This window comes from Camelina sativa, chromosome 20 (genome assembly GCF_030686135.1).
Source record: "Camelina sativa cultivar CO46 ecotype springtype chromosome 20, ASM3068613v1".
NCBI classification, from domain to species: domain Eukaryota; kingdom Viridiplantae; phylum Streptophyta; class Magnoliopsida; order Brassicales; family Brassicaceae; genus Camelina; species Camelina sativa.
In genome coordinates, this window is record NC_141899.1 from 15561900 (window position 1) to 15574718 (window position 12819).

At 37.5% G+C, this 12819-nt stretch overlaps 1 protein-coding gene and 1 pseudogene across 2 annotated transcripts; both read left to right on the forward strand.

Annotated features, from left to right (window-relative positions):
- Window positions 1–2983: 2983 nt before the first annotated feature.
- On the forward strand, window positions 2984–4017 carry LOC104770989 (zinc finger protein 3 pseudogene; annotated as a pseudogene). Its single transcript, XR_015593770.1, has one exon. The product of XR_015593770.1 is annotated as a zinc finger protein 3 pseudogene (transcript).
- Window positions 4018–11066: 7049 nt separating this feature from the next.
- LOC104770990 (deSI-like protein At4g17486) lies at window positions 11067–12810 on the forward strand. The gene is made up of 3 exons (XM_010495463.3): window positions 11067–11575; window positions 12052–12339; window positions 12427–12810. The coding sequence occupies exons 1-3, from the start codon at window positions 11434–11436 to the stop codon at window positions 12651–12653; spliced, it is 657 nt and encodes a 218-aa protein (XP_010493765.1). The 5' UTR covers window positions 11067–11433; the 3' UTR covers window positions 12654–12810.
- The last annotated feature ends 9 nt before the right edge of the window (window positions 12811–12819 follow it).

Here is a 12819-nt window from a genome sequence, read left to right on the forward strand (position 1 = left end):
GCAAATGGATTGGTTGGATAATGAGCTGTATTTCCACGGTAACGTACAATGTCCTCATTAACGTGGAGGCAAAAGGTAATATAGTCCCGTCTAGGGGGCTACGCCAGGGAGATCCTCTTTCCCCTTTCCTGTTTATCCTCTGCACTGAAGTTTTGATTGCTCAACTTAAAAATGCTGAAGCAGAAGGGTGAATTACTGGCCTAAAAATCGCGCAAGGAAGCCTACCGGTCTCACACCTGCTGTTTGCTGATGATAGCCTCTTCTTCTGTAAAGCAGAAATCCAGCAATGTGCTGAGCTCTTAAAAATAATCAATAGCTACGGATTGGCTTCGGGACAGCAATTAAACCGAGATAAGTCGGCCATTTTATTTGGAAATAAAGTTCCAGCGGAAACTAAAGCTGGGCTAAAAACTGCCATTGGTATTGTCAAGGAGGGAGGCATGGGCATGTATTTAGGACTACCTGAATCAATTTGTGGTTCCAAACAGCAAGTGTTCTCATTTGTGCATGATAGACTTATATCACGTACCAATGCATGGTCAGCAAAACTCCTTTCGAAAGGAGGTAAGGAGGTGCTCATAAAATCGGTAGCTCAAGCTCTCCCAACATATGTAATGTCCTGCTTTTTGTTACCGCAAAATGTCCTTGGTAAACTTAGGGGTGCTATTGCTAAGTTCTGGTGGAGTACCAAGAATGCTAACAGTGGCTTACACTGGATTGCTTGGAATAAAATTTGTATCCCCTTAGCGAAAGGTGGTCTAGGCTTCCGAGATCTGAAAGAATTCAACCTAGCACTATTAGCGAAACAACTTTGGAGACTACTTAGATTCCCAGATTCCCTTCTATGTCGAGTTCTCAAGGGACGCTACTTTCGATACTCGAATCCGCTGGATACTTCCAAAGCAAATTCCCCATCTTTTGGGTGGCGAAGTATTATGGCAGCAAAACCCTTACTTAACAAAGGACTCCGGAAAAACATCCAATCCGGATTCAACACGAAGGTATGGGATGATAATTGGATTCCTACTATTCCTGCTAGGTCCGCGAAGGGCAATGGAGGCCCAAAAGATCCTAATTTGTACGTGAATCACCTCATCGACTTTGAAACAAAAGAATGGAAGCAAGATAAGTTAACTGAACTGATGGAACCGCAAGATTTTCCCCTGATTCTAGGCCTCAAGCCCAGCAAGACCTTTATGACGGATGATTATATCTAGATACATACAAAATCGGGCCAATACACGGTGAAGTCGGGTTACCTACTGGCTACAGAGGAAATCAATACCAGTTCGGAAGTCGTTGAACCAAGCTTGTCGAGATTAAAAGGTCAGGTATGGAGAGTGCAGGCTCCTAGGAAGATCAAGCATTTCATGTGGCAGGCAATAGCAGGGTGCATTGCTTCGTGTAGTCGTCTAGCGGACCGTCACTGTGGAACAGATAGAACGTGTCCAAGATGCGGGGCGGACGAGGAGTCTATAAACCACGTCTTATTCGACTGTCCCCCCGTGCTCCAGGTATGGGCTCTCTCACCAATTCCGATATCTCTGGGGTCTTTCCCGTGTTCCTCTCTGTATTCGAATTTTGACTTCCTCTTCTGGAGAGCGAAGGATCAAGGCATAGACTCATCCCTTCTGGAATCATTTTCATGGGTACTCTGATACATCTGGAAAGTAAGGAATGTAAAAGTCTTCAGCAATATTGATATTATGCCGCCGGACACACGAGATATTGCCTTATCAGAGGCGGTGAGTTGGAAGCTGGCACAGGAAATGGGACGAGAAGAAGCGGATGGAGCTGTGGAGAAGGGAAATACAGTCCCGCAAGTACAAAGGGATGAACCAGTATGTCGTTTTGATGCTTCCTGGAAGGATATTGATCGCACCGCTGGGATGGGCTTTGAACTGCAGGGAGCCTCACGACCCCTGTATGGAGCAACGGGCGTCACAAGATAACTCACCCCTCTCCACGCTGAGCTTGACGGGCTGATCTTGGCGATGGAACAACTGCTCCTTAATGGTTTTGATAGAGTCCACTTTGAAACAGATTGCTCCAGTATTCCCAAGTTTTTGGACGAGTTAGAGGACTGGCCGGTTTTTGCTACTGAATCAGATTCATTTAATAGGCTCAGAGGAAGTTTCTCTATTTTTTCAATCTCTTATATTGTCCGTACAAACAATGTCCGTGCCGACTGTCTCGCTAAAAGCGCTCGAGCACGAGGATCACTTTTCTCCCATGTAAACTCGTAGATTCCGGAGTGGTTGGCTAATGAAGCTAACCTATTCGATCTAGCATAATAAAATATGGTGATATTGATGTCAAAAAAAAAAAAAAAAACGAAAAGCATGAATACATGATCATTTTTTATATATGTAGAGGATTCAACTTCAACACAAATTTAAATAAGCTTGTTGATCATATTCATAAGGTTGTTTTATCAACAAGATATACACGTTTTGGCTGATGAGTGATGGCATCTCAAAAATGTATGAAAGAGTATTCAATCCCGATAGAAATAGATATCTGAAAACTGAACTATAGTTTAATATATGGTTTAAAAGGATTCACTTTTTTATACCCATAAAAGTGGACACGAATTCAAACTAATCTCTCACACACAAAAAGCACCAAACTAAACCCTAGATTTATTTGCAAATTAAAGCATTGATTAAAATCCGAACAAGTTCTCTTGACTTATATATATCGAAAAAAAAAAAAATCAAAACCAATTTCAAATCGAAACCTTGATTGAATACTATAAATGTATGGATTGGGTTATTGAAGGAGGAAGCAAGGTAACGAGGAAATGGTCCTATTATATATATATATTGAGATAGAGAGGTATTAAGATGGTGTAGTTCCAATCAACTAGCTTTAAAGTGTTTCGTGAAGGGTGTGACAGCAAACCAAACCTACCTATCGCTCTCATTATAGTACTTTGGTCCACTTATTACAAAAACCTAAGGAAATGTTCTAGTGTAGGGTCTTGTTTTCTTTGTCTATTCCTTTCTAATACCATCTACTTCTGCTCCCATTCACTGATATAAAACCTCTTCCATAGCTATTAATAATAGAAAGATATAGAGATAAGAAATCATCACCTACAAAATTCTGTTCCCTTTTTAGGCGCTCTCATGGACGCTTCTATAGTTTCTTTCTCCGAAACTTTTCCAAATCAAGATTCTCTAAACCAGAGCCTAGAACAGAGAACCAAAGACGAAGAAAAAGACGTTCATGATTCTAGTCAAGAACAGCTCAATCAAGAACTCGATCTCATCGACTGCATAGACACAACCAGTAACGTTAAGGGAACTACATCCACAGAACAAAAGCTTTTCTCATGCAACTACTGTCAAAGAACTTTCTATAGCTCACAAGCGCTTGGTGGTCACCAAAACGCACACAAGAGAGAGCGGACGTTAGCGAAGAGAGGACAACGTCTGGCAGCATCAGCCTCAGCTTTTGGACATCCTTACAGTTTCTCTCCACTTCCAATCCATGGACAATACAACAGCAGGTTATTAGGGATTCAAGCTCATTCGATGAGCCATAAGGTAAGTTCATATAACGGATTTGGTGGTCACTATGGTCAGCTCAACTGGTCAAGACTTCCATTTGATCAACAACCAGCCATAGGTAAATTGCCTACAACAGAGAATTTTCATCATCATCACCATCAGATGATGATGATGGCTCCTTCACTTCCCAATAACATCGGTAGGTCATCAAGCAACATAGGAAGGATTCTAGAAGGGACACCGGCTCTTGAACAATGGTGCGGAGACGGAGGATTGTTAAGTACTAATCATGAAGAGCAACAAAAGCTTGACTTGTCCCTCAAGCTTTGAGATTCTTTTTCTTGATTCTTGAATTTAGTATCTTCAACTGTTTTTCTAGATATTGTTAGTAAATGTTGTGTATAGTAAAAACAGCTAATGTACATCTTTTCCACATAGTACTGTATCTACTTAGTCTGAGATTTTTAGACTTTACATAAATGGATTTCAGGTAGACACCCAAGAACCGTATAAAGTATAGAGTAAAGGAAAAATAAAAAACAAAGAAGAAGAAAAGATGATATTGAGATCTGTAGGAAGATTTGGTTTCATAGTCACAAGAAAAAAGAATTAATATTCTAATGTCAAAGTTGGGTTACCTAAAAGTTAGAACAATCATTCTATTTATTTAAAAGTTGCTAACAAGACATTTAAACAGAACAAAACAGATATAAATTTTAAAAGAAGACAGTTGCTGAGTAGGATGATGGTGTCACTAAAAAGCAAAGAGTACTATAAGAATATATATTGGATCACTATATGAATACATCACTATGCCTATAGTAACTAACAAAATATAGTATGTAACGTTAAATAAAGCATCCAATGGTTCTCTTTGTTAGGCCTCAAACTGGTGGACACTAGACAACGAATGAGATTATTAGAAGAAAAACATTATAAGAAAAACACGTCATAGATGTTGCTTTCATAACCAAAGAGTTCACGTGTTTTTTCAAAAATGGTCGAACATAATTTCTTGTGGTCGAAACACCAAATAACCGAGAACTCCTTTAGACTAATCGACAAAACCAATCGAATCAAGAACAAGCTAAGATCTCCTTAAGTGGAAACCGATTATGAAATCTGATTGATCTAAATGGTCTTTGAGAGTTACAAGAGAGTTGATGTTGGAATACAAACAATTGTTGAGATTATGTATCATGAATAATATTGTTCTGTTTGACAAAAAAAAAAAAAATAAATAATATTGTTCTCTGATACCAATTGTTGGGCTTTCCAAACCCAAACCAACTTTTTTTTTTTTGTCAACAACAGATCAGCTCAAACGAGCCAATTGGTAGGAAAAACATTTACAAACAATATTTGGTGCGGAGATGTACGCGCTTGGCGTGCCAAAGAATCCGCCCTTACATTAGCATTTCTAGGAATTAAAGATAAAGAAAAGAAAGAGAATTCCTCCCTATCAGTCTTGATGTCGTCAAGGTACGCCGAGAACGCTGGCCAGTCGGAAGGAGAAGACACCATCTTCACCAAGTCGGAGCAGTCAGTATAGAAAGCCACCTCTCTGAAGTCATGGCCGATAATGCAGCGCATCGCCCAGAGGAACGCTTCAACTTCAGTGTGTAATGGAGATAGACTTCGCCGGAAATTCTTGGCTCCCAAAAACGGTAACGTTGTCTGGATCGAGGTACAACACCAACCAGCACCTGCATACAAATCCCCTGCTTTCCAAGATCCATCTATGAAGCATCGATATCCTGAAAAGACCGAAGGAAGGGAAACCGTAGGCACCCTAATTGGCAACTCCGAAACTACTGGAAAAGTGGGACTGGTCACTAGATCATCCTCTATCTGAGCCTGCTGCCATGCTGCAGCTTCACCCTCTGCTACCCTAACAATGTCCTCCGGCCGCTCGACAATATTGTCAAAGACACGTGCATTCCTTGCTTTCCAAATAAACCACATGAGCCAAGGGAAAGCCGCAATATGGGCTCCCGGATTCTGCTGCCCTAAAAAGTGATCAACATTTGCATATACTGATTCCGTCGGGAAGGAATTAGGCCCCACCGGCACATTTGCTAGGGCCCAAACCAGGAGGGCCGGAGGACACACAAAGATGGCATGATTTATTGTCTCCGTATCCGCGCCGCATCGTACGCACCGTACATCACAAGCAATACCGCGTCGTCCCAAATTCGCTGAAACCGAAATACAACCAGATAAGACCTGCCACATAAAATGCTGGATCTTAGGTGGGCAACGAGCCCTCCACACGCTAGCGAGTAGGGGGGTAATTTCCGGGCCAGAACCAGTGGCCGCAAAATTCCGAACCACGTCATGACGTGCAGCATGATAGCCTGATTTGACTGTATACTTCCCAGTTTTCGTGAAGTGCCAACCGAAAGGATTATCCCTTTGGTTACCACCCAACGGAATAGCCCTGATTAATGCAACATCAAGTGGATCAAAATGCTCATTGAGCATATCCAGACGCCAAGAATTATTTTGTCGATCAATTAATTGATTCATTTGAAGAGAAGGGTCCTTTAACGGCCCCTTGCTGGAAGCTGATCTCGGAAATTGAGCTGGTACCCAAGGATCTGACCATATAGAAATGGTGTTCCCAGAGCCAACCCGTTTAATAAGCCCTTTATTAACCGGAGAGCAAGCAGAACATATACTCCTCCATCCATAGGAGGGAGAGTATGACCTAATTGGATCCAACGGATGTGTATTCCTATAATACCTACTTTTGAAAACCCTGGCAAACAAAGACTCTGGAACATCTATCAGACGCCATTGTTGCTTGGCCAGTAACGCCGAATTAAAGTCATCCACATTCCTAAAACCAAGACCATCCAACTGTTTGCTAACACATAATTTCTCCCAGGCAAGCCAATGCATGCCCCCTGTCTGACCATTTGTACTCCACCAAAAATTTGCCACTGCACTGGTAAGCTTGGATGTAATTGTTTTTGGTAACCGAAAACAAGACATCACAATGGAACAGCAGTTGCAACAGATTTAATTATCACTTCCCTTCCCCCTTTTGAAAGCAAATTTGCAGTCCAACCATTCATCCGACTTTGAATCCGCTCCCGAACAAAAGAGAAAACCTTGGTCTTAGCCCCACCCAAACTTTTGGGTAAACCTAGATAGGACCCCATACCACCCAAAGTCGTGATCCCGAGAACATCCTGGAGCTCGGTTTTTGTCTGCTCATCAATCTTGTGCCCAAATTGTACCGAGGATTTTGTAAAATTTATTTGCTGACCCAAAACAGACCCATATTGTTTAAGAATATCTAAAATAACCCGACATTGTCCTCTGTCTGCCTTACAGAAGAAAAGACTATCATATTAGTATGATATTGTCCGCTTTGGGCCCAGATGGCAAAGCCCGCACGGATTTCTTATTGGACTCCTTCCTAAAAAATTTCATACTAATTGGAGTTGGTTTTGGCTTATATATTAGAAACTTATTTTCTAATCTTTAGATGTGGGACATTGTTTGTATCCCAACAGTTGACTATAGATTCATTACCATACTTGGCGGATCTAGGAATATATTTTAGGGAGGTCAAAATATAATTAAGAAAATTAATATATTTCTTTTTACCAAAAAAAAAGAAAAATATTTTAAAAAAGTAAAAATATATTTATTTTTTAAAAAAGAACCAAAATTAGATTCAATATTTATAATTGAAACAAACAAAAAAACTAAGAAACATGAGAGAAATATAGTTAAAACACAGTAATAGAAAAATATGATAAAAACTTGAAGGGTCAAAACATAATTTGTATATTTTGAGGGGTCAAAAGATAAATTTTGTAATTTTCAGAGGATCGAAACAAAAATCTATAATTTTTAGGGGGTCAGAACAGAAGAAATACAAAAAAATTTGAAAACTTATAAGGCTATAATACAAAATTCAGAATTTTAGGAGGGTCAGCTGACCCCCTTTACGTGTGATTGGGTCCGCCATACATCGAGCTTAATCTCCGCTCTTATTAAGAAATAAAAGAGACAAGTCCGTTTTAACAAACTCTAACACGTGAGAAAAGATACACCTACATCTCTTAATTACTTACCTACCCTTAGCCTTAACAAAGCAAATTCTAACCAAGCGGTGGTAGTATAGACTGTATAGTGCATTCTATTTGAGGAGGAGTTGCCTTAAGATCAATTTCTCTCAAGCACGAAATTTACAAAATCACTCTATTTGTCCAGCCGAAATGGTGTCACGCTTTATGCTTATTTAAAACCCCCGTAAAAGTCCGGATCATATCTAGTTATCATATAATATATATATATATATATATATATATATATATATTCTTAACCGGCTACTTAACCACGAAATTGAGTTTGGTTTAGAACTAGAATTATCTGGACCGGTTTAAGCTTGAACTCAACTCAACTAAAGCTCTGTCATATCGTTTTTTTTTTTCTTTGCACAGGGAAGAGATTTTTGTATCCACACAGAAAAAAATTCTTCTTGAATGAATGACGAAAAGTCAGACAGTTCCATGAATAAATCCAAGAAGAACAAATTTGGACAATCACACATGTTCCAATGGTGCCAATTGTGCCATGCAGAACCAAATTACCTGACGAGCCCGTTGTTTCATCTTTATCTTCTTGTATATTATTACATTCTGGCTCTAATTTTTTATATGAACATAAGTTATTTTGGTCGGTTACATAATTCGTCCCGAAACGGACATGTTTAGTAAAATGAGTCTCTTTTGTTGGGCCTACAGATGACAATGACTAAGCTGAAAACGACATTCTCCGACAGTTTTGAAGGTCCAGTGAGAGCCATTGGATTCTAAAATTTATCGGACGGACGAAAATTTTGTTGCTTAGAGGATTTTGTGTGTCGTCAAGTCAATAAAATAAAGTTAATGCAGTTTAATCGTTCTTTGTAAATAGTAGAAATAACCGTTGTAGAACCTACTTATTTATACTTCAAAGTAAGAATAGATAGTATCATTTTGTTTGTGATGATTTGTTATATTGAATGAATGAATGTAGAAACGTTACCTTCTCATTACAAAATAATTGTAAGGTCCTATTAGAAATGGCATTCACGATATCTTCTAACCAAATGACAATATAAAGGACCAGAGTATTATTCCAATGTTTTTTGTTAGTTTTTTTTTTTTGTATCATCTTGAGTTCAAATTCGAATATGGCATATTGTTAGTTCAATAAAAATACTTCTTTGTTCAGTTTTACTTTTGTGTGAGTATGAGGGTACATGTTGAGGACATCTTATGTTCGTGGATTCAAAATAGCTTCGAGAGAACCATTCGGTTTTGGGAAAGTAACTGCAACATTAGTTAATGCTTAAATCATAACGAAAACAGTATATAACTAGCACAAGAAACAAAGACAAGAAAATGAAGATGTGATCTTAAAGGAGAGTACTAAAGCAAAAAAATGCCGGTAACGGACAAAAGGAGGTTGGAGTTTTGGAAAAAAAAAATGTTTAAGAAAAGATAATTTGATATTGAAAACATTATGACAAAGAGTTAAGATCACTTCTTTTTTTTTTTTTCAATTTGCAAAGTGAAAGAGGTTTGATATGACTACATGACCAGGGATACACAAGTTTATCATATCCAGAAACGGGTGAACCGTTGGCCACTTGGTTAATAAGTCATTCCCGCCGAATATGTTGGTGATGGAAAATATGAGTTGGCCAATCTGCCTCATTTTTAATGCAAATCATGTTCGGGATGTCTGAATTAATAGTTTTTTTTTTTTTTGAATATTGCATTTACATTCAATTTTCTCATTGATAGTTAATGTGTCAAGAAAACTAGTTTAGTGTAAAAGGTTTTCTTATTTATTTCATTGTACGGTACAGCCTATTTATACATTCTTCACATATGTTTAACGTAAGTACTTTACATAAATTACATCATAAGACTTAAAGAATAAGATATTTACACTCCAAGGATCCTCTTCTCTCAATATAATGTGACCTTCACCACTTTTAGGAAGGGTTGCTTCTGGTATCATTCCCATCAATGTTTTGTTACTTAACGTGGGAGAAAACTCGGTTTATTCAACTCCATAGATACCTAGTTATGGCCGACTTTGTATGTTCACACGAAGCACACCTAAAAGTGTGATATCTAAATTGACTATTTTACGGTCACTTGTAATAACAGCTGCCTATATCTATGAGTCTGACTGTCATAATTAGCGCATGTAATGTCCAACTGGTGAAAGGACTAAAAGAGTTGAAATCATAAGTTACGTACTTGTCCCTATGTTGTTTGGAAAATAAGTGATATGCCTTGCTTAGTAGCTTTAGAGAGGAACCACATATTCTACTAATTTGATTCGACTGGCGATGATCTTTCTGTATGGATTTATTGGAAAATTTAGAGAAGCCGAGAGAGGTTTCATTTCATTTTCATCAGGTCCACACCGAACAACGTTATCGAAAAAGATAAGGAAGATACAAATACAAGTGATCGGCCCATATCGTCGTCGTTGCTTTTGACATCTTTATATGTATATTTTTCGCATTTTATCTATTTGACATTATGAAGAAAAAAAAACCTATTGACTATAAAACAGAACAAAATTTCATTTACAAGTCTCTGACTGTGACTATTAGTGCCAATCATAACCAAAATAAAGTGTATATTTCAAATTATGATAAACATGGTAGTTGAAAAAAATAATCACTAGAATATAATACTAGTAACTTACATTATCATCATTTTAGAACTTAGAAGTCGTAAAAATATAATATAATGATGTACACAACTTGTTGGTCTACAAAGTCGTTCTACAAATGGCCAAGGCTATTTATTTAATTGTTGTAAGTCATAAAATAGACATACGTAGTTTGTTGACTTTTTAAAAGCCACCTTTTTAGAATTAATCTACCGAGTAATGAACAAACCAAAATCTGATTAAATGTTAAATCAGCTTTCTGATATGATATAAACTCTTATCTTTAGAATTCAGTGGGAAATAAACAAAACTTATGTTTAGAAAGAATGATCAAATACCAATTTACTACGTTTTCTAAGTCTAATGGTCATTCCACTATAAATTAAACAATTGTTAAAAGACGGCTAAAACATTTGTGAAGAGTTATGTTATGTTATGTTAACCCCAATGCCAAGTCACGATATGTTTTGTCCATTATTTTTACATGAAATTATAAGCTTTTCTTTATATTTTTCTATTTTGTTAATGAAAGTATTGAATAATGATCTTAAACTCAAAATTAAAAAAGTAATTCGTACCTAACAACATTACAAAATAATTGATATATGCACATCCGTGAAATACGTTTTTCTATTCGTCAAAGAGTTTTCACTAATTAAAGTACCATATCTATACATTAATCACATAAAAACAAAAGAATCAATCTATAATTCTCAAGTAAAGTCAGCGTAATTTGTTTTTTGGTTTGGGTCAAAAGATATAAAAAATGTAATTATGATGCCAACTTCACGCCGTAACAGCTTAGTCATCGTTTTGCTTAAAACGTACACAAAGTCACAAACTCCTGAGACATGGGCTCGTGGCTTTGTCGAATTCTATTTATTTTAATATAATTTACCTCTTTACCCTCTTTTCCTCATTATATTACACAATCTACCACTAGTAACTAGTAGTCCTCGTTGGCGTCGTAGTTCCAATTCATAAACATTGGGGCAAAACGTGAAAGACACGTAAATTATAGGGGTTAGAAAACAATTTTTTCCCTAAAACAAAAGGAGCAAAGGATGACACAAAGGAGAGAGAAGAAAAAAAGAAAGAAAAGAGAATGTAGCTTTTAAGAAAGAAGGAAACATCATCAGAAGCTTCTCTCTCTCAGATTGACAGAACACAGAGAGAATAAGATTCGAAGCTCCTCTTTGGTCGGTTTAAAGAAAAAGAGATGTTGTGTAGAATGGTGGTGGTGCCTGGCCGGAAGAAGAAACCTGGTTCTGTTCCGGTTTATCTGAATGTATACGATCTTACACCTATCAATGGCTATGCTTATTGGTTAGGACTTGGGATCTATCACTCTGGTGTTGAAGGTATCTCTCTTAATATTTCTCAAAGTTTGAACTTTTTCTTGGAAATTATTGGTGGGTTTTGGTTAAAGATTACAACTTTCGAATTGGGTCTTGAAAAATCTCTTATTTGATTCTGTTTGAGCTTGTTTGGTTTTAAAGTATGAGACTTTTTTTTTAGTTTGGTTATTGTTTGTTTGTAGATATTGAAATAGACAAGTTTCATTTTTCGATAGATTCCAAAACTGGAAACTCTTGTTTGACTAAATTTGGATCAGCTTCTATGATGAGAGACTATGACTTACCAGAACCGGGTTGTATATGAGTTTTTAATGTGTAATTGTTGTGTTACTATCTTATTAGGCATGTCTGTCCAAAAATGAGTGATGTTTTAATATTGAGATCTAAGTTGTATAGTTTTTGTTTGCTTCCTAAAATAAATAAAACAGAGTTGTTGGATTGATGATATATTTGTGTGTTTATCAATTGTTTGGTTTTAGTTCATGGGGTTGAATACGGTTTTGGTGCTCACGACCATTCGACAACGGGGATATTCGAGGTGGAACCGAAGCAATGTCCGGGTTTTACATTCAGGAAGTCTATTTTGATTGGAAGAACTGATTTGGATCCTGAGAAAGTTCGTGCGTTTATGGAGAAACTTGCTGAAGAATATAGTGGAAACACTTACCATTTGATTACAAAGAACTGTAATCACTTCTGCAATGACGTTTGTGTTCAGTTGACCCGAAGATCGATCCCTAGTTGGGTTAACCGTCTTGCTCGCTTTGGTAAGAAGCTACAAAACAGAACACTGACTTTTTACTCTGTTTTATGTATAAGCTCTTAATGTTAGGTTTGTTTTTTTTGTCCTTTAGGTTTGTTTTGCAACTGTGTTTTGCCGGCGGAGCTGAATGAGACTAAGGTGAGGCAGGTGAGATCAAAGGAAGAGAAGATTCCGGAAGCAGAAAATAAGAAACTTCGAAGCAGGTCAAGTAGATTTCCACCTGGCCCTTCGCTTTCTTCGCCGGGCTCTTTAAACCGAAGCAGAAGAGGGGAAAGGAGGAGACAATGTTTTCCTCCATCGCCAACTGTGAGTGCTTAGCTCTAGTCTTAGTAAAACTTTATACCCGACCTTTTTGTTTCTGTCATTTGATTCGGTAGTAATGGTTCCAAGAAGTTGTGGTTACGCTACAAGATATTAGATTTAACAAACATTTTCTTGATATGGTAATGGTATAAGATCTTAACATTATTTATGATATGGAAAT